Source organism: Haliotis rubra, unplaced genomic scaffold (genome assembly GCF_003918875.1).
Source record: "Haliotis rubra isolate DU_JTF1 unplaced genomic scaffold, ASM391887v1 Scf1055, whole genome shotgun sequence".
NCBI lineage: Eukaryota > Metazoa > Mollusca > Gastropoda > Lepetellida > Haliotidae > Haliotis > Haliotis rubra.
In genome coordinates, this window is record NW_025764954.1 from 208,534 (window position 1) to 232,202 (window position 23,669).

At 42.9% G+C, this 23,669-nt stretch overlaps 2 protein-coding genes across 2 annotated transcripts in view; both read left to right on the forward strand.

Annotated features, from left to right (window-relative positions):
* Positions 1-23,669, forward strand: part of LOC124277100 (BPTI/Kunitz domain-containing protein 4-like) — a gene marked incomplete at its 3' end in the record, with an annotated part of 103,633 nt that overhangs the window by 36,486 nt on the left and 43,478 nt on the right. The gene's annotated exons all lie outside the window — the stretch shown is intronic.
* The window catches only part of LOC124277082, a 29,511-nt gene continuing 25,096 nt past the window's right edge, over positions 19,255-23,669 (forward strand). The window contains exons 1-3 of the mRNA XM_046712733.1: positions 19,255-19,346; positions 21,496-21,647; positions 23,268-23,367. Of these exons, the coding sequence (XP_046568689.1) occupies positions 21,549-21,647; positions 23,268-23,367 (199 nt within the window). The 5' untranslated portion in view covers positions 19,255-19,346; positions 21,496-21,548. The remainder of the gene's footprint in view (positions 19,347-21,495; positions 21,648-23,267; positions 23,368-23,669) is intronic.

Genomic DNA, 23,669 nt, shown 5'->3' on the forward strand with positions numbered 1-23,669 from the left:
CTAAACGCAAGCGCTACGCAGTGACAGCCAAGGAAAAGAAAGAGATATGTCTTTACAAAGAACAAAATCCCAAAGTAAGCTTTGATAACATAAGCAAATATTTCAAAGGCCCACTCGGCTACTATGAGAACAATGGCGACCGTGAAAACCTGGACAAAATGTTGTCCGTCGTGTTGCAAAGGAGCGGCACCCAGTGTAAGCAGTCCTCAATGAAAGACGTTTTCAAAACTGAATAATTGTAAAGGTATGATTGTCATGTATATTGGGAATGTGTTGTAACCCAAACCTTCTGGAAAGAACTTGAAAACTGGATAATCCAAAACAAACAGAAATTTGAAATAAGAAAGACTTTGGTTTGGTTTGGTTTTTGGTAATAAGTCATTGCTAAATCATATAATCTTTTATGCTAAAAGTCATATATATATATATATACTTACACTTTAAAGAATAGAATTCCAAAGTTAATAATGTCTTAAAAATTTTAAAGACACTTACACGGTTGAAAAATTCATATCCAGAAGGAACAATAATTTTGATAATTTTCAGAGAAATGGTTTCCTTTATCCTCAGTTTTCAATCTCTGACTTAATCTGTAATCAAACTTGAATAACTTTATTGCATTATAATTTCTTCATGCCATCAGTTGATGAACTTTGATCATGCATATGTACACTTTTTGCTTTACTTTATATGCTTGTATTCAATTATGGGAACAAATGAAAAAATCACAAAGAGTTTAAGGTAGCTGTTCACGTGATCATTATCGTATTATAGTTTCAGAGCATCACACCGATTACAAATGAGATATTCTTCAAGATCATCAAGGTTAACAGCTGTGTTTGTTCAAACATGCCATAGTAAGTCAAGTGAGTGTATGAGTGCTTTATTTCGAACACGTGGGCGGACATACATACATACCATTGCAACCGCTTCACAATATATTATATGCACAAATATTCTACATACACAATGAATTTTAGTAGAGTGGGTCGTTTATGTTTCCGTAGTTCAACCAGAAGACATTTTGGATGATAAATATCACACTTTTGATATAATCATACACAATTAAGTGTTTCGCCATAAATTCTTACAAACTTAGCTGCAAATACTGCTGACTAATCTTTAAGCAATATTTACGTATTCACTCACTAAGTCTTTTGTCACTCCAGACAAAAGCTGTATACCATGTATACAGCTTAGTATTTCTAAGTAACCCACCTTCGTCACACTTTGGTGTGAAAGGTGTCAGTTGAGTTTACACAGGACCCTTTGTGTGCCCTGTTAATACTATTTACACTCATATGGTCCTGCTTGCGGGTGCAATATAGCCATTACGGATTTCCATATTTCATAAATACCTACACTGAGCACATATCATCTTAACTTGACAACGACTGGTAAACATCTTTTGTATTCAATGAATAACCTGTAAACACCATTCGACAGCTTAACTACTGCACCTGTGACAAACAAATATACTATATGAACACCGAGAGGAGAGAGCAAGGTTCACATTCGTCATGTGGAGGCACCTTTAGGACAATTGTGCATGTAGATATGAGAAGTACCGCAACCTTGAATATGACTTAGCTCTTTGTCCAGAAAATGTATACCAGTTCAGGTATAAAAAGAGGGGTATGGTCTTACAACAGCACGTAGCTCTCTTGATTCCAGCAGCGAGATTCTGACTTGGTTTCTTTTAAACCCGGCAAAGCCATAACATGCCATTACACTGATTAACAGTTCACAGATGTGTCATAGCTCAGCACAGTTATCATTGAGGTACACAGACCAAAATAATGTTCAACACGACCCCTATGAAACTACGTCAGTGTTAAGTATCATGTGCATACATCGCACGTTGACAATGTCTTTCTCAAACTAATACATCAAAGTGTTCAAACTAATACATCGAAGTGTTCAAACTAATACATCGAAGTGTCCAAACTAATACATCGAAGTGTTCAAACTAATACATCGATGTGTAAAGAAAGGAAAGAAAAATAAATGAAGAAAGAATTTTAATTTTTTTCGTGTAAGCCCGGTAGGTTGCAAAGCTTTATACTAGTATTTAGTTAGTGTTGAGAGCTTGCCCAACTTTTCAAAATCATGTGTGAGCCCGGGCCTTTTTCATAATGGTAGCTACGCCCCTGTTTACCTTCGTCCTTTATTTTGCGCAAGGTACTGACAGATATACCAGTAGCATCGCTGGCTTTTTTGAGTGCACTGTGTGTGCTGTCGGAAATAGTACACATGTACTGAATGACATTGTAGGCAATCTCACGTGTTTGTGAAGGAATGACTTGACCCCGTTTACCCAATTTAGAGTGCGACATGATAAGTTTCAAATACCTGCAGAGTTTGATACTCTTTTAACAGTCCACTTTACAACATACTAGTATACACATGCTCGAGCAGAAACACGGCATTTCCGAATCATTGCGCAGAGAGTGATTACTGTAAGGATAAGAAAAATCACGTGCCCAAAGTTTTCACACCTGTTCCCCCTTCGAGTAGGTAGTGGATCAGTTCACGACACGCTCCCAGCTCTCCTTTACAAACGCGTCTTTCGCGCACCTCATTCTAATGCTGGTTGGACAGTAGGAATATTTGGTTGTATCTGTTACATGAACAAAGCAGTTGGTGTAGAAGTGATAGAGTGTGAACATTTTTCAAACTCTGTGAACTGTACAATACTTGTCTTCAAGCAATTGAAATATGTTTTAGTTGTTTGACAAATAACACCATTTATTCACAACTATGAATGATGGCTTAGCTTTGTTAAGAAAGAGAACGAGGATAAGATACAATTTAGACAGCAGACTTAAATAGTTTTTTCAGTGATTCTGAATTCTGATATAAATTACGTTGAACTGTTTGTGAAAGAATTGGTGTGGAAACACAACTTCCCAAAGGAAACTTCAGTTTCAAATGTATTTTAAGGTGTGCTGAACATGTTTGACTGTACCTTCTTCAACATGAAATGCTGAAATTTTATGAGATCAACAGCTCTTTAAGTGTGTGTGTGTGATAGTAACACAGGTTTTAATGAATTTATAACTATTTGTAGTCACGATATGCCTGAAATACTGCCACTGCGACTGTAAACTTTAACTCACTCACTCACTCATGATATATCGTCTCGCCTCATTAAACTGGTATCAGGATGTATCGTCTCTCCACTTAGACTACGAAGCACAGCTCTACACATCAGTAATACATTGTAATCATCTTTTTCGAAAGTATAGATAATGAAATTTGTGCAGCTATGTGAACACATCTGTCTGTGTTTTATTGCAATAAGCTGTCTCTCCTTGTATGTCATATATAAGAAGTGTACCTAAGGTAAATTATTTAAACTATAATGTAATTTCCATTACAAAAAAGTATAAACGGTATTACCTACTGATCAGAAAGGCTTATCAGTATCCCACCGCCATCACCCCACCCTAGGCCTACCCCATCCTACACCCTCTCCCTCTCACACACATGCACACACACACTCTTTAACATGCATATCGCTCCGGCCCATAGACCCAATATTGTAACCTTTTAAACAGACATCATGTGGCTGTCAAGAAAGGCAGGCACGTTTATTGTGGTGCTCAGTCATGGCTATCACTTCGCCATGTGTTTCTAATGATCTCCGTGCATTATGGCGTGGTCCGACGCGCTAACGAACCCGATGTGACAGTTACATTACAATTACAGAAAACCATTGAAATACATGTTAAAGTAGTGTCAATCTTGTAACACTATATTTACCCATTACCAACCATTTACGCGTGTACTAAATATATGACAAACCTAACCCTGGTCATACGAGGTTTCAAAGGTATTGAAATGCATGTCCTACAATCACAGCATTTACATACGTTACACATGCTAGAAAACACATGAAAATAATGGCCAGATTTACACACCTGTGAAATACAAGTAAATACAGACTTGAGCGTTCATTTATTTTAACACCCCTTTAAACGTGTGTAAATCTGACAGCCAGATGATACGTAGATTTCAAACGTTGTTCATATGGCCGCCGGATGAAACGTATATTCCCTAATGTTAGTACATTTGGGTAATACAGTCATTTTGTGTGGTGATACCACACACAGAACACGAGTAGTTAGGACTTCCCATGTGGAAACAACAGTACCCCTCAGTCCTGCATCTCCTACCACAGGCTTCTTTCTTCCCCATAAGTATGTATTTAGCATCGGTATGGAGCAGGTCTCATGTTTAGCATACTTATATGAGTATTTAGTCTAATTGTTTCGCAACCAACGCAGTCGCTGCTATACCCAGCGCGATAAGACCAGTTCACGGTCCATTTGCCGCTTGGATGGTGTGTAGTACTGAGCGAGTGTGGGCTTATGTAGGGGTCCCAGCTGTTTACCAGTTAGTAGGTAGTTTTCTTTCGCTGCGTTATCGACATCGTGAAATGTTTGAACGGCATGGCTCTCACGCCTGAGTTGTAATCGATCCTCTGGAGGCGTTTTTTAGCGTACTCGGCCTGTGCCGTCTGTAATTTTTCAATAGCGAGGTCATGTCGCCTCCTCTCTGCCTGTATTTCAGCCGCATGTGACTCTCGTAGTTTCGAGAAGAGGAAATTACTCCCGGAAAATGCTAGGGCATTTACTAACGCCCCCACCAACCATCATGGCGATCGTAGACTTCCTGTATTTACTTCATAATATTTTCAGGTAGTATCCCTTGTTTTACTAGGATGTCTTTTGTAGCCATCGCCATACCAAGGTTCATTATGAGCATACCCATATCCTGCAGGTTGAAATCTAGCTTGATAGTTGGTTGTTTAAGCACCATTTTGGTCAACCGAGCGTATCCTACAGCTAGACTGGCGACCACTGTGGCGTGGTATGCGTCGTTGACGAACGTTTTCCCCTCAGACATTATGTATATGATATAAAATATTAAATTATAACATGATATGTGGGTTGACCTCTAATTGTGGGGGATCCCCGGGATCCCTGTGAGGGTTTCCCTCACTGTGTCGTGTATATAACCATGAGATAGCCACGGCAGCAGTTACGCCTACAACCAACAAGAGTCGAGCCGGGTGAGTCACCGTGATAATTTTATGTTGGTTACACCACCTTTTTTCACCGGCAGCTTAGGATTCTTCTGCCTGGTGACTGTCACCTCCAGTTGGGGTGGGGTCACCTCTGAAGGGGTCTGGGGTGGGGCCTCCTCCAGTTTGGGTTCCCCCAACTTTGGTGTCTCCTCCTGTGCAGCATCCATCTTTACTATTATTATTATTTTTCCTCTCAAATTGGCAATGCTTTGCGGTGATAATCGCCGCCGTCACCGGGGCTAACAACATACCGTATTTGTTGTACAGCTCGCAGCTGATAGAGCTTAAGGCGTGTTCGATAAAAGGGTCTTTCTCGAGGTCCTCCCACAGGTAAAGTCGGCGCTCCGGGGGGATGGGAAGGAAGTACCACGCAATACTAGTGTATATCTGGGTCATAGCCGATCATATTGTCTTTGTCATTTCTGCCCCGAGTCTAGACTCGTATCTAGCGTGAAGCTTATCGATTTCTTTGGCTGACATTTTGTGAATTTTATCGGGAGTGTAGTCTCCAAAGTAATGTTTGGCTTTGCCACCAACAGACAACGCCACCAGTTTCTCTCGCTTGTCATCGTCCCCTGGCACCAACAATTGTTCGAGCAGTTCATCACACTCCATCTTATAATGTGATAAGTAAGTTTTAGTTTTAACTATATAATATACGATATAGGCGAAACACAGAGAAATGAAGGTTAAGTTGCACACGACAAATACCATAGCTACAACTGATAAGTGCTAAACGTTAAGAGCTAAGCATTGCTAAGCTTTATTAAGCATTTGCTAAGCTAAAACACCCTATAAGCCACGGGTTGGTCGGTCTTGAGCACGAGCTTAGCATGTTTAGTTTCAGCGAGCTGTTTCTTCACACGTTCCCTATCATGTTTACTCATCACATCGTTCTCTCTCAAACACTCCTCGAACGAATCCCTGTCCTTGCAGTGAAATAAGGCCACCCATCGCGTCTGCACCCTGAGGTCTTTCAACACCGAGTTGAACTTCTGCGTTAGCACCCAGACACTGTGATTTGCATGTCGGCCAGAGAAGGCCAGGTAAGATAGCATGTCTCTCTTTTTTGTTATCTCGCGATTAGCGCTGCAGTCGTCCAGTATGAACAGTGTCGACTTCCCTTTAAATTTCTCATGAAGAGCTTTCAACCAGTCCTGCAGGCGTATTCCCGGGTCGACTTTGTGTACGTCCGGGTCCGTCATCACCCAAGGTCTTTCCGTGTACGTTTTATTCATGCTCAGAGTAGGGCACATGATAACGATGTTGTCGAACACATCCCTGTAGTACCCCTCCAACATGTCCAGCACGAAAACGGTCGTCCCACAGCCAGTCTGCCCACACACTATGGCGCAGTGTGGGTCGCGGGGTAAATCAATAGATGGCTTGCACGAATCTCCCATTGTCTATATTAAGTTGCGCGTCCATAATAACGTACAGATATAATTTCCACTTGCCAGTGGGTTGAGCCTTCTTGGTGATCTGGATAGTTATCCCCTCGCTGCCGTTGTCTATGCGGCGGCCGCTACCGTGCAGTTTATCGTCATCCGTGGATCGCATGCCCAACCATAGTGCATACTTGGTGGTCAAGTATTCACCGATCTGCACGGAGGATAGGTCCAGGTCCTTGGTTATGTATGGGTGTTGTTTGATAGCCGGTAGCTTTTTTATCTCATCCCACTGCTGGTATGCCCTCATACCATGACTGAACAGCTGGTTGGGCACGCCCTCTATGGTCACTTCCACCTTTTCAATATCGGGGTTGAAAAACTTCTCGCTGTCCCTTCGGAACGGCTCGTAATCCTCCACTGGGACGACCAGGATACCTTTCATCGATCGCGCCGGCACGTTCAGGTTGATATTCCACACAGTGTCGCTCTTATCTCGCACGACTGATCTATGCCTCAGTATGCGATCGTACAGGATGGCCATCTTCCCGAGTACTGGCTTCGAACCTGCCTGGCCAGCTCCGGGCTAGTGACCATGTCGAACTCCAGAGAGATGTTGTCTATGGTGTAACTGGCCTCATCACCGTTCGGCGTACGCACTACTTTGCTGTAGTCGTTAAACGTTAGCTCGTATTCAAGCCTATCACCCAGCGCGGCCTGGTAAAATGGCGCGTGTCCGTGAGCAACTCGAAGTCGAGCGGCACGCAGAACCTGTTCCCGGATGCTTGAGCGATGGCCTTTTCACCGTCCGTAATCTTGTCTAGCTGGTCTTGCGTGAAGCCATACCCCATGCGCAACCGGGTCGATTTGCTGATACCTTGGTACACGTCATTGACGCGTTCTCCCTCGCTTTTCCAGAGGTCCCCATAGCAGTGAAACACGTCGCTGTCGTCGATGCTCAGCACCTCGTTACCGCTGATCTTGATGGTGGTTTTCTTGATGATGGCTCGACCTACGTTCCGCACTAGCTCGCGTTTGTCGTTGGTGGAGGTCAGCGTGAGGTTGAACGCCAGTCGAACCGTGCCTGGTACAATGAGGTCATTCTCACCAAGGTTTGGGAATCTAACCAGCAGCGTTTGGTTCTGGTCTATCTTGCTGGGATTGTTGATGATGGTCACCGACTGGCGCACGGCTCTGACGCCTAGAGGCTCTCTTGATCTTCTGAAAGGATCTAGTTTTCTACCGTACATTGTTATATAAATGAAATATATAAGTTTTAATACTAAATAATGGCTGAAGGCGGTCATGAGGACATACCTATGGATTATATATGGGATGATAGTGCCCAGGCATTCGAGGATGATGAAACCCCATTCGCGCAAGGCAACGAACTCGTGAAGCAGGCCGTCAACGGGTTTTATGATGGCTTAAAAATGGGATAAAAATTACGTAGAGCCGTGGGGGCGAGACTATTCCAAGTTTTTTGTCGATGGCAAGGGCACGCTGCGACTGAGGGGTTGCCCGGAGATTGATCTCATGAATAAGCACACGAGAGAACCGCTTGCCTTATCAACACTCGGCAGTCGCCATGGGGGTGACTTTATCCGCGATGAACTAGGCTTCATAGATTACGGGGGCGCACGGCCTAAAGCCCTTCCCAAGGAGGCCGTTCAAGATCTGCAAGACGTCAGGGGCGCCACATCGGATCAAGACATGACTGATAACATTGAAAAGCTGTTGGCCACATACCATAACAAACCCTTACCCGGGTTCGAATTTACCGTTCAGGAACTACGGGGGCTGGACAAGGCCATGCAAACCATTCGCGGACATCTCGTGAACAACACGGCCAAACTGGACGCGATAGACGACCACATCGCCCATGAAAAGGTCAAACTCGGTGAAACGGAGGACGAGTCTCTGAAAGCCACCATCGGGGAACGAATACGTAATTTGGAAGAGGAAAGGAAGACCCGGCTGGAAACGGCATCCTCCTTCCGAGACCAGCTTCGATCCCAGGTCAGCCGTGCGCGGGAAACTGTTGATCGAGTCCTCTACCAGGACACCACGCTAGCTGACAGGATTCGGATACTGTTCCGGGAGCAAGGGATCACCATCGCCAGCATTCTGACTGCATTGGGCTTCATCATATCAACCCTGGTGGTGTCATTGACAGGGGGTACCCCCATGCCTGCCGGCAGCAGTGGCACACCAAGTGGTGGGGGCGTCAAATCCTGGATAAAAAAACTCGGGGAGGCCCTGGCTAAACTGGCTGGTAAGGCCGCCGAAGCCCTGCCCGGCATCCTGGGTAGCATCGTGTCATGGCTGCTGGGTGCTCTGGCTAAAACTGCCATGTGGCTTAGTCAAAACCTGCGGGCAACCATTGTCGCCGTGGCGGGTTTGGTGTACGGAGCGGCTAAGGAATTTTTAACCAAATAAGTCCCAAAGCTACCCCACCAACCACCATAGCTGTTTTATGATCGATGTGCTGCTGCTGTGCAGGCTGGGGCTGTGGGTGTGTGTGTTGAACCCTGGGTTCCGGGGGTGGCGCCACTATACCCGTTTCACCGGTCGTAGGTGGTGGGACGTGGGGGGTGTTAACATCAAAATTGACTCCCAACTTTTGGTCCGCCGTGGCTATGACTATTTCGTTGTTGTAGCCCACCACTTTTTTTACTCTCAGTTGCATATCACTCGGAGTCATGTACAGCCCCACGTCGAAGACGTAGTCGACTTTCGACCTGGCGTATTCCAACACGTCTTGGTAGCGTTTGATGGCACTCGGGAGATCAACTGGAGAATTGATAGCATCCTCAACGTTAACAATGAACTGTTTCTGAGCGTCGTAAGCAGTCCCCTTACCAAGGATGTTGGAACGCGTTTGCATCTGAGCCCCCAACAGCGCCCACACATACGTTCGAATAGAGTCGTTCAATCTGGTGACACCGGCACGAGTAAACCCTTTCGACGTGTCCAGCATGAACATTTTCCAACCGTCTGCGGTTGACTGCTCCACTTTCTGGATGGTGAAAGCAACACCACCTTTAAAGTTCATACGGGCATCCCTCCATTCATTACTCGACAAAGCAAAGTCCTGACGTAGTACATCTCGTTTCAGTAAATCATCACTGACTTCTTTCACGGGTCGCCCCCCCATCATATGGAATATCAAACCGATGGTTCGGCCATGGCAAATGCCAATCCGTCTTTGGGTTTAGTTCGAATTCGTTGCAAATACGTTCGTAGGCCCGTCTATCGTACTGGTTGTTTACTGCGTTCCACGCCTTGTCCTGTGGGAGCGGGGAGCTGATCTCTTTAAGGATACGCCTGACCTGGTAGTACACGTGGAACGTGAATACAGACTGACTCAGCGGCCCACGCCGAGTGTCGGCCAATGTCACACCACACCCCCGTTGTAGCGCACCACACGGCGAAGTTGACTTGATTCTGCCAGAACTGCATCGGGTTGTTGAACCAATCGTGGACTGCCTTGACATTAGTCACTGAAAGCTTATACAGGCCGAACACATCTAAAAGCTGGGAGTCGAAATACATCCCATCAGCGACCGCGATCTTCATGGGTGAGAAATCTACGCCCAGTTAGGGTAAAACACTCCAGGGGAGTAAGACACTCCTTTGGAGTACATTTTAAAACTATTATATAATGAGTATATATACTCTAACATGTACATAACACTTCCAGGAATAACGAGCGGTGAGGCCGTTCAGCTGACGTACGCGATGGATAATACATCGGGTCAACTCGAAGTAGCACTCTGCGATATCACCTACCTACCGCAATGGACTAACATCAACGCCAGCAACAATAATCTGTCCGTCAGTGGAGCTCGCAGCCAGATAACTGACGGCTACTACAGCGTATTCTCGCTAAGCGACGATGTCTTCAAAACCCTTGGAGCCGAACTCAAGATTAACTACTCAAACGTTACAGTGGTGTTAATCAACAACGGAAGAAACTCCTTGAGACTCGGTCGACCATTGGCGAGGACACTAGGTATGTCGCCTGACGAGATAAAACCACCAACTACCGTCACAGGCATGAAGTTACCCGACCTAGTACCGTACCGAGAGCTGTACATTTATCTCGGCCAGGTGAGCACAGCGCACAACATTCAAGGGGGTCACCCTTCCACTATACTGAGAGCAGTGCCGGTTAAAATGGAGAAATACAACGACGGTAGAACCGAGTCGTTTTCACCGCGGCAGTATAAGAGGTTGACTCAGGGCAACATACCTGAGCTGATAATATCGGTGTTAGATATAAATCATAATCCCGTCAATATAGGATACCTCAGCTTAACGCTTCACATAAAACGACCAGCGCACAAGGGCCCAGGGTGAAAAAATGCATCAATGTGGGGATCTCCGACCTTGGGGACACACGCGGATTCAACGCTCCCGTAGTATATGGTAAATTGTACGCCTTGCAACTGAAAAACAACATTTACAAACGCGTTGAAGTCCCCTCCGGTGGAGCCCTAGGTGATATAGTAGATACCACAAGAGCGACAATCAACACTCGATACACCCTTGTCACCACCGGGGATGATAAATGGATAATATACCCATCGTTCGGTGGCAAACTGTTCGACTTAGGCGATGTTGAGAGCACTACCGTCGCCCGAAACAAGCCATATACGCTCGTCTTCACCGAAGATGACAAGTGGGTGTTGTTACCCGATAAAGACGACTGGTTTCTCAATATTAGGCTTGGCTCCCCCTACGTGTTCACGGATAACAAAGACAACCACCTAAACAAAGTCGTGAACAATGGCTCCTACTCGTGGCTTACGTCCCGACTCAGAGACGTAGCGTAATCATCAGCCCAGCCGCCAGTATGGCAGCCCACATGCTATCGAGTAAACCGGGAATGCAAAACGTGACATTGCAGTTGGTGTCTGAATTCGAAGGCGTGATCATTGCCTGATCATCAAAGTCTACCTAGGGGAACCATCACAGGGTGATGTCGAGATCGTGAAGGGGATCAAACTCGGGTGGGCGAAACGACACCAGTATCATGTTTGCACAGTTTATGTGCGGGTGGGTGTCTGCTCCAACACCAGTCTGCAGGGTGTCACCGTGATCGTGGAAAACACGATATCACTAACCAAGATCTTCCTACCTGGCAACATACACTTCATGGGGGTGAAGTTCACCCCTGAACTATTATCGGAAAACCAGTTGGAAATTATCTCGTAATAGTATTATAGCAATGACCAGTCATCGTCCCAACGCTACGCTTAACGACCTAGGGGACACGGAGGGGATTCGGTCAACCTGGTGAGGAAGGTGGCTCATACGTCCTACACTTGAAAGACAACGTGTTTAGGCGGGCTGCAATGGCCGATCATCTACCCAAACCCACACTCAGGGACCTAGGAGGTATAGAGGGATTCGATCAGCCTGGCGAGGAAGACAACTCGTACGTCCTATTATTAAAAAACGGTGTGTACATACGGCAGACCCTGGTAAGCTTAAAAGGCCTCAAATGGGTGATCAATATAACCCTCACCGCACCTTATATCTCACTAGACAAAGATGGCTATGTCTCTGAAATTAGGAACAACGGTGTCTCGCTCATGTCTTTCATTCCAACTGAAAAGCTGATAGTTTCTAAAGCACCAATTTGGCCGAGGGGGGCCAATATGTTAGGTTCATCCAGGCGTGCCCAGTTAATAGTCCCCCGCGCCGACATCACAGACGGAATTAGGTCTATGAGTCCAGGATCCAAACTCATCATAGAAGTCTTTTGCAAGGGTAAGTTTCCGGTCGACCCGTTACGACCAACATACCTACAACTTTTACCTGGCTTGGGAATACGTTGGCGTTCCATACACGCATTTTGCCGTATCACTATACAATTTAAAAACAACCTACTGGGATTACTACCCCCCTTAGTAAGTAGCTTAGATGTTGATATAGAACAGAAGTTACCTATTGACCCTTCCAGTATCTCTATATCCGAGAATCTAAACCTTATAAGCCTCAAGTACACTGACGAAGTATTAAGTGAAGCCCTATTAAAAAATATTCCATCAAATATATTATAGGCACACAGAAATGGGCTATACCCAGTCGTAGAGGAAGTAGCGAAGACACTGGAAACCGTAGACGGGTTCCGCTTGAGGCAGTTATGTGATGTAAAACACCAACTAGAACAAGACCACAACACGCGTAAAGCACTATGTAAGAAGTACATAGAGCTTTCAATATCGTGGACGGGGTTGATACTGCCCTTATGACAACCAGCATGGGCCTAGGGGCGGCAGGTGTTGGGTTGTTAGCTACCATTGTGGCTACCCCCCGTAGTGCTAGATATTGAAATATCAGCTTGGGTGGCAGGGGTGTTAGGGTTGGCACTTAAGTTTGCATCACGCAGACTGCATCGTAAGGCGTTGAAACACGATGAGATCAGGGTTCTGGCTGAAGCAAAGCTGAACACAGTAAGTGAGCGTATTTCCACGGCACTCACTGACAGTAAGATCTCGGAGGAGGAGTTTCGTTCAATCCTCTCTGAACTCGAAAAATATAACAAAATGAAGCAAGAGATTCGATCCAAGTCTCGTAAGTCTGCTATCAGCGAGGATGAGAAAAAAAAGTACATAGAACAGGGAGTACAAAAAGCCCGGCAAGCCTTTATTACAAACACCAAAGAGATTATAGGCGATTCACATTAAACTGTTTCATCGAGGTAAACGTGGCATAGCGGCACTTTATACGCAGCCCAGCATTGGATGATGCAACCCCAGGATAGACCCGTTGAACCGACATACTTCAGCCATGTCCCCGGTAGTTAAGTGGTGCGGCTGTGAGGTATAACATTGGGCGTTCGTATCCAGCTGGCGTCTCAAACTTTTTTATAGTAGGGGTAATGATAGCTGGATCAATGGTCCGGCCAAAGCCTTATTTGTGAAATAAGGCTTTGCAGAGGCTTTTGTTGGACTTGGTCCAAAACCCCCATTCCCTATACTACTCATGGGATACCGCTATTATCATTCCACTGTTTTAGGGTGGGGATCCAAAAATAGCAAATAATTACCGCGGTATCACATTACTTAGTATTTTTAATAAAGTTTTCTTGTATATCATGAATAAAAGACTCATTTTCTGGGCTGATGAATAAAATTCACGAATCACAAGCAGGCTTTAGAGAAGGCTACTCCACCACTGACAATATGTTCATCTCCAAAGCCTTGTACAGGGTTATATCTCACGTAAAGGTGGTAAATTTTATCTTTTACTTTTATGATTTTGCCAAGTCATTCGACTCGGTTGATAGGAACAAATTGTGGAAGCTACTCAACCAGAACGGCTTGAGTAACAAAATGGAAAACTATTTTGTATTATATATAACAATGTGAAAGCATGTGTGCATAACAACGGTGTTATGTCATCAACATTTGATTGCAATGTGGGTGTACGCCAGGGCTGTATACTAAGCCCATTTCTGTTCATTTTCTTTATAAATGAATCATAGAATTATAAATTGTACATATGGTATTCAGCTGCACTCGGACATTGCTAAGATATTTTTGTTATTGTTTGCTGATGATGTCATCATGTTCTCAAGTACAGTGAGGGGTCTACAAAAACAAATTACCTTGCTTGAAAGCCATTGCCGTGAATTTAAGCTTGATGTAAATGGCAATAAAACAAAGGTTGTTGTCTTTAAGAATTGCGTTAAATTGTCCAAATTAGAAAAATAGCTTTATAACGGAGACTACTTAGAAGTTGTTAAAGGATATAAATATCTAGGGTCCATTTTGCCAATACGTTATATTGGTATCATCATGGTAATAGTGCTGCTTTACAGGGACGAAAGATTTTTACGGGCAGCGGTTTGGGGTTTTTCTCCGTTGGAAGCATTGGAAAAGGTTCACTTGTATGCGTATAAAAAAGTCTTCAGAGTTAAATTAAATACCCCAAATGTGATGATCTATGGTGAATGCGGTCGCTTCCCACTTTATCTAGAAGCACAGATAAAGGTTATCAAATACTGGGTAAAGCTCTTGAATATGCCTGCATCAAGATTTCCTAAGGAATTTTATAACATGATGTATTTGTTTGACACCAACGGAAAATCAAATTGGGTAACGAATGTTAGAAAATTACTAAATCATTGTGGTTTTAGTGATGTATTTTTGTCACAAAAGATTACCTGCCCAAAGTCATTTTATAATGCTTTATCGCAAAGATTAAACGATATGTACATTCAGACCTGGAACTCATCTTTATACAGTCCCCCAAATCCACTTTTTACAGTACTTTTAAATCTTTCTGCCATACAGAGCAATACATACACGATATTAATCTTAGAAAATTCCACCTTTCATTATCCAGATTTAGATGCTCTTCACATGATCTTATGATCGAGAAGGGCAGATATTATAATATTCCAAGAGAAAACAGATTGTGCAAATTTTGTGAACTTAATGTAATTGACGATGAGTTCTGCTTTTTGCTGGTATGTCCTTACTATGCTGATTTAAGGACAAAATATCTACCACTTTATTACTCTTCACATCCTACCATGTTTAAATTTAATTTGATAATGAACTCTAATAATACAACTTATATTCGTAAACTTGGTATGTATATCCACCATGCTTTTGAACAAAGAAAATAACGTTTGCAAACATTGTGATTGTATGCCATTATTGTTTTTATATTTTGTACTATAGGCCTGTTGCCTCTTCAGTAATGGAATAGAGAGATTTTATATCAGAGGGGTGTGTCGTGAAGGGGTGGGATCGAGTGTGTATGATATCAGAGGGGTGAGTCGTGAAGGGGTGGGATGGAGTGTGTATGATATCAGAGGGTGTGTCGTGAAGGGGTGGGATGAAGGGTGTATGATATCAGAGGGGTATGTCGTGAAGGGTGGGATGGAGTGTGTATGATATCAGAGGGGTGTGTCATGAAGGGGTGGGATGTAGGGTGTATGATATCAGAGGGGTGTGTCGTGAAGGGTGGGATGAAGGGTGTATGATATCAGAGGGGTATGTCGTGAAGGGGTGGGATGGAGTGTGTATGATATCAGAGGGGTGTGTCAAGAAGGGGTGGGATGGAGTGTGTATGATATCAGAGGGGTGTGTCGTGAAGGGGTGGGATGAAGGGTGTATGATATCAGAGGGTTGTGTCGTGAAGGGGTGGGATGGAGTGTGTATGATATCAGAGGGGTGAGTCGTGAAGGGATGGGATGGAGTGTGTATGATATCAGAGGGGTGTGTCGTGAAGGGATGGGATTGAGGGTGTATGATATCAGAGGGGTGTATCGTGAAGGGATGGGTTGAAGGGTGTATGATATCAGAGGGGTATGTCGTGAAGGGGAAGGATGGAGCGTGTATGATATCAGAGGGGTGTGTCAAGAAGGGGTGGGATGGAGTGTGTATGATATCAGAGGGGTGTGTCGTGAAGGGATGGGATGGAGTGTGTATGATATCAGAGGGTTATGTCGTGAAGGGATTGGATGGAGGGTGTATGATATCAGAGGGGTGTGTCGTGAAGGGGTGAGTTGTAGGGTGTATGATATCAGAGGGGTATGTCGTGAAGGGGTGGGATGGAGTGTGTATGATATCAGAGGGGTGTGTCAAGAAGGGGTGGGATGGAGTGTGTATGATATCAGAGGGTTGTGTCGTGAAGGGGTGGGATGAAGGGTGTATGATATCAGAGGGGTGTGTCGTGAAGGGGTGGGATGGAGTGTGTATGATATCAGAGGGTTGTGTCGTGAAAGGGTGGGATGAAGGGTGTATGATATCAGAGGGGTGTGTCAAGAAGGGGTGGGATGGAGTGTGTATGATATCAGAGGGGTGTGTCGTGAAGGGATGGAATGAAGTGTGTATGATATCAGAGGGGTGTGTCGTGAAGGGATGGGATGGAGGGTGTATGAGGTGCTAAAAGAGGTCCTGGGTTAAACACTGCAAATGTAATTTTCACGGGGGGGGGGGGGAAGGGCGTTGGGGTAGCCTAGTGGTAAAAGCGTTCGCTCGTCACGCCGAAAACTCGGAGAAAGAGTTCCTTCCGTTCCCCGACTTCTTAACAGAGGTAACGCAACGCGGTTCGATCCTATATGTTTTACTTATTTTTTGAGTTTTTAGTTATTTTTGTGAGTTCTCTAGAAATTGTTGTGTTAGGTTTTGTTAATAATTTTGATGTATAGTGATTTATAAATATTTTTTGGGATGTGGGAACGGGAGGAACTCTTACCCCTAAACCTAACCCTAAAGTAACCCTAACCCTAAAGCCTAAACCATAACCCCACGAAAGAATCCTAATAAATAGAGTACATTCAGAGCAGGGGTTACGGGCGGAACCAGGTTGAATGTTACTACAGTGAGTGGGTGAATTGAGTTTTACGCCGCACTTAGCAATATTCTAGCTTAATGGCGGGGATCTGTAAATAATCGAATCTGGACCATACAGTCCAGTGATCAACAGCATGAGCATCGATCTTTGCAGTTGGGAACCGATAATATGTGTCAACCAAGCCTGCGAGCCTGACCACCCTATCCCGTTAGTCGCCTCTTAGGACAAGGATAGGTTACTGAAGATCAATATTCTAACCCGGACCTTCACGGGTAGGATGTATTACAACATATAAATGCAATAATATAAATATATAGAGACATATGGAACTAACCTGCGCTGTCAACCTGTCTGTGTAGTGACTTTGTGCATACTGAGTGCAAGCTGTTTAACGAAGAGTTTAACTTGGAGGGTTAGTTTGGCCAATCAGTTAAGCACATCATGGCTTGGGTTTGCTGAGACCTTGAGGGACACATGATCTATATTTTAACTATCCTGCTGATAAATATATATATTATTATATATATTAGTATAAAAATAATAAAATTTATATGTACAAAGTTCTATCTGCGACATTTACACACAGGAACTACATTTCGGGATCATGTCTCATTCGTCACCAGTCGCCCCTTTCCGTAACTGCAAGAAGATCGCTTTGTCCCGGAATAACAGGAGTTTGTCACGAATGTATATGTACAAGCCTGAGACAAGGCAACCATCGATCCATACGTTAAGGAAGATGTGTTTTTGGAACCAATCCCCATTGATCTGGAAGATCGATGAGTTATCAATTACTCATGAAATTGATTCCTGGGGGAAAACAAATAAGGATTTATGGATGAGTGGTCAATTAGAAGTGGACAATGTTCAATTTCGACATTATATAGTCAATATTTTTCGCCCGTCTCCGATGTGGCAATGTATACTGAATACACCAGGTATATTTCCTCCCAAGCAGACGGGCGGTGGGTAGCCTAATGGTTAAAGCGATCGCTCGTTACGCTGAACACCCAGGTTCGATTCATCACATGGGTACAATGTGTGAAACCCATCCCTACTGTCCCCATCCAAGAAATTTCTGGAATATTATAAGGGTAATGCTATTTTTGAGGGCATTATCATTTGCAGAAGCCTGCGGTCTTCCATTAACTGCCCGACGAAGGAGGGCAGTTGAAAAAAGACCGAGGGCTTCTGCAAATGATAATGCCCTCAAAAATAGCATTACCGTTATTATTGCTAAAATACATGGACTTTGTGTTGAAAAGAAAAAGGAAACAATGAAGGAATTTGACAGTAAGTTTACTCAAAACCAACTTCTGACGGGGTTGACTGCCCGCATGCAATAACGTCATCGAGCAATTCAAGTGACGTCACAACAGAAAGTGACGATATTCGACCTTGGCCTTTGACAAGACCACAGCCTGCAACATGCCAAACCATGCCAGTGTACAACAACGTTAATAGTGCAATTGTAAAGGTTAGCACTAGCAAGAAAGCCAATATTACCGCTATTTAAAGCGGGAATTCGGGTTGCTTTGACTTGTTTGACCAAGAATATCTGCCAGTCCAAAGCCAATGTCGAATGAACCGATGCACCCACCATGACGTCACTTGACAACAGAACTGATAGTGGCCCGTCGTTAAGGTTGAGCGGTCCAATATCATTTGCAGCGGCCCGCAAATTTATGATAATAAGAGGGCCGTTTCATGATAAGTCCATGTGTTTTAGCTATAATGCTGCGTAAATCCATACTCATTCACTTCCACCAAGCAGACTTTAAAGACCAATCACCCACCCATTTCACTCAATAAAACGCCATTATACTCACAGCGTATATTATTTTCTGAGAGATACCTTTTCAGCTGTTTTCGATTTTTTTGGCTTGAACAGTTTATAGTTCAGTCTGATCTTGAAAACAATAATACTTTCGACTCACTGACTGTAAAATGTAGACTATTTAAAAAGAAACTGCAACTACAAACTGAGTTTACAGGTTGATATACAATGCCTGCTTATACAAGCATGTTATTTAACACCGATGCACAGTCAGTAAAGTGTAAAGATTGGATTACATCCATGACGGTGCATATTCAAATTTAAACATGAGCTTGAGTTTCCCCACTAGCCCGTACGCCTGGTTAGGGCATCGTTTTGTTATGTGTTTCACGTAGCCAACAAATTCTGAACATGGGTCGGTCGGTCGGGAAAAAAACACCTTAAACAAAAAGCCTTAATAAAGACAACATTATCTGAATAATGTTCTTGATTCTTATTTATTGCAATTCATATTAGAATTAGGAGTGGGGGTGAGGTCGGCAATAAAATTACAAAGGTCGGTCGGGCAATGAGAAACACAAAATATAAATGCTGCCCTTACTGTTGATGTGGGACATTTTCTGTACAACACCGGTTGTATCACGTGACCGCTTACACGAGTTGGGACACGGAAGGCTGAGTTGGCAACACTTCCACACACACTATACATCGTCTATGACTGTAATCAGACAACACCTGGATCATATCGAAGGAAGGCTGAGACAAGGTCAGAGCAACTGTGGTATTTAACGGTAAATTTAACGGTAGTCTTCGCAGATTGTCCTATATATCATGCTTGGTATGTTGTAGATACATAACGATTTCACCAATACAGATCAAGCTGATAATTGCAACGGGATTTTTAATACAGATCTAATTGAAATAAAACGACAATAAGAAATAGCATTATATGATTTGACTATTGGTTGTGACTTTATGTCAGATCACAAACTAGGTAATTCAATATTTTAACAAACATAACACACTGACATATCATTGATTTTACTTCCTGGTACACGTTTCACCTTTAATTACATGTTTATTGTAATGAACACATTCGCACCTTGATATGAGTCATATGTATTTTTAGATAACGTTTGTTCAGATGCGTGGTAACTATTTGCTCAAAATGTGAAAATCGGCGTGCTTTGGGTTTTTTCTCTCGAATAACGTCTTGTCAGGTAACAGGATATTAAGCAATGGAAACCGAAAATAGGGGATTCCCCTAACCGGTGTCCACGGTAAATTTTTGTCTATGGATTTCGACTATCTGCCTTTATCACATTGTCATCAGCTTGCATGTGCTTGCGATTCTTAAAGACTTTACACCAGCTGTATCTACATGTTCCATTGTAAACTGTTTGTGTTATTAGCACACCGTGTGCGGTGAGTATGTGTGAAGTGCATTATGACCAATTAAAATATATTTGTATTTAGTGTAATGGGTGGTAAATAGTAGTACACTTATTGAAAACAACAGCAACATATGTAACATTCAGCGTGGGACTTGATGTTGCCCTGAATGCTGCTGCTCGGCATGAAGGACTGTTCGGATAAATGAAAACCTATACTGATCAAAACGGTTAGGGATGAGGATAGTTTAGAGGATAGCATACAGAGCTTTATACTGAACTCGCAACTACTGATGCAATTACAGCCCCAACTTCCACCCCACCCCAAAACACACACACCACCACCAATGACTTGGTTTGTTCGGTATATATGGTGTTCGGGTTTAAAGTAGATAAAACCCATACTTGCAAAAAGAACTCAAGGGTCATGAAAAGTTGGGGCATGTTTTTTTTTTTTTGACAGACCACGCAATTTCATATAAATATATTCGTGATCCGAACTTGTTTTGCTCAGTATATAATTATCAGTGACATTCACGTCCACCATCGTAGGAATGGTGTCACTGCTGTTTTCTCCAAAGACGACGATTATACAAAAAAAAGATGACAACTCAAATCAATATATTGATATAAAGACTTCTTTTCGTAGCTGATAAATCAGTCTGGACATTATGACAGCATTCATAGTCGTATTTGTTTAAAAACTGTTACAGATTTTAATCATTTAAATGAACGTAGTATTCTAGTGTTGTAAACACTAAAGGTTAGAACAACAAGTGGGACCTATCAATGATGGTTAACAGTGGAATTATCCAATAACATGTATTGGTGAGATAATGTTAAAATATCACATAACAAAATCATGATCGTATTCAATATATACATGTGTTTTATAATATTTTTTATCATTGCTAATGTCAATAATTTTGAATATGGATTTTGTTTGTGTTGAATATATATTTCAAATACACCACACCTGGAGGGTTATAATTCCATTTCCCTGTTTTAGGCGATGGAAAAGTGTTGGGGTTATAAATTATTGCCTCAAGTACCGGGTTTGTTTCCCCTCATGGCTGCAACGTTTGAAGCCCATTTGCTTGGGCGCCAGTCTTGATATTGCTGGAATATTGCGAAAACCATGCTCACTCCCTCATTCCCCCACAGGGCGGTGGGGTAGCCTAGTGGTTAAGGCGTTTGCTCGTCACGCCGAAGACTCGGGTTCGATTTCCCACATGGGCACAATGTCTGAAGGCCATTTCTGATGTCCCCCGCCGTGATATTGTGGGAATATTGCTAAAAGCGGCGTAAAACCAAACTCAGTCAGTCCCTCATTCACTCACAATTTTTAAGGGGCGGGGGTAGTCTAGTGGTTAAGGTGTTCGCTCGTTACGCCGAAGACTCGGGTTCGATTTCCCACATGGGCACAATGTGTGAAGGCCATTTCTGATGTCCCCCGCCGTGATATTGTGGGAATATTGCTGAAAGCGGGATAAAACTGAACTCGCTCACAATTTTTAATGTCAGACACTCCGACGTATATCTGGCGACAATGATGGGCAGTTTGCCAGGCAATAAGGATGACGTGGTCTCCATGGACACGTCCCAGTCATCTGGAAGTGACACAGAGACGACAGATGATCGAAGCCCTGACACCGCAACATCGAAAGTGGGAAAGAGTAAGTAAAGAAAGTGACAGATTATATTAAGCACTAGAATACTTGAAAACTTATGAAAAGGAATGAAGATTTCACTTCATATGAAACATAGCCCCAATATTGGTTTGCTTAATTTATGGAGGTAAAGACCGACATGGACTATGTGTCAATCCGAGGTTTCATTCACATAAAACCGTTTATTCTCTCCTGACGGCAAGGGAATATTGATTCTGAAAATAAATATGTCATCAATAACATTTCACAGACAGGTTATTCAAACATTAGCACCAATAACTCAATCGACATCGCTCATCACAATGAAACACGCCCCATTCACTTGGATATCAGACATTCAGAAAATAGTTGTCCGCTAGAGGGCATGGCCTATTCACTTTTGGCGATACCGAAAACTTACTTCATTGATCAAATGCCATATTATCATTACATCAATTTTATTTACAGAAATTTTGTATTGTGATGCACATATACAAACATATATATGTATATATACATACATAAACATGCATGCATATAATGCCCAGCATTTGTCATCCTCCACTAAGGTTTCTCATTTGATTGATTTATTGATTTATTGGTTGGTTGGCAAGTTGGCTGGCTGGCTGGTTGGTTGGTTGGTTGGTTGGCTGGCTGGCTGATTGCTGGCTGGCTGGCTGGCTGGCTGGATGGATGGATGGATGGATGGATTGGTTGATTGGTTGGTTGGTTGATTGATATGTGAACTGCTATTGCATTCATTTCCCAATGAAGGAACTCAAAAGTTAGCATGGGACTACTTTCGCTGCTGCAATGTCCGAATTCGAATCCAGTTATTTTGTCAGTGTGCAAAGTGTGCATTATGTCGGAAAACGCAGGTAAAATGTCCCAACAAATCAAGCAACCCATCCAGGGGTTCATACAGTGTTCACATCGGTTTTTGAATTTCCATTCGTACGTCAATGAACCCAAAATCTTACACATTCATTCATTCATATTACATTCAATCATACATTCATTCATTCCTTTCTTTACCAACATAGGATTATCTAACTCTACTACGTTGACTATTGTATCATTAACAACGGGGAGAGTATGAATATACAGCTTCTTTATTATTGATATGAGCGACGTTTCGGTGTGAATACTATAATCCGTTTGGCTCAAAAGCGGAGCGATGAATTGCAACCTAATTCGAAAACTAATAAACATATAATGTTCAATGAAACGGTGATCATAATCAAAACAGCAGACCAACTATTCCCATTCATTAAAACACGCTGTCAGTCAATAGCGTGATCAGTCAAGATCAGTCAATACAAGTTCTTCAGTAACATTTTCTGACTAATGAATGTTGATGTTGACAGGATTTTCACGAATGTAAAACTGAATTTATCTTAGTTACGAAACGAAATACACATGCTTAATGCATTTGTTTTATACATCAAATTAATTTTTTTCATAAATTAGGTTATGCAATCCAGACAAATTCAACTCATTGTTAGCAGGGACTTTGGATGGGTTGTCACGTTTTGAAATATTTCATCAAAGAATCAATTCTTGAGAGTGTCTTGGCATGAGATCGGGTAACGGATCTGTGAAACAAGAAACCTTGACTGGTTAATGAAAAGTTCCAATTGGTTCCAGATACCTTTTGCGACACCACCACTGTGGAAGGATCGAAGAAGAGCAGAGTTAGAAACAGCATCACAATTGGAAAAGCAAAAGGCTACATTTAATCAGGGCGGTGTGTATGTTTATTGTATTATATGAAACTGTTTTGTTCTATATATACCTACATGTATATTTATAGGATGCAAGACGAGTTCCCCTTTCATATCTAGATTATCATTCGTCACCACTCGCCCCTTTCCGTAACCTCCAAGAAGACCCGTCCCCGTCTCGGTATGTGCGAAAGTACGACAAACCAATGAGAACGCGCGTAATGATTGCGGTGCTTTGATAAAAATAATCCCGACTACTTATATCGTAATTATGTTATTGCTTAAAAAAATCATGAAAAATATATATCGTCATATTGAAAGTACT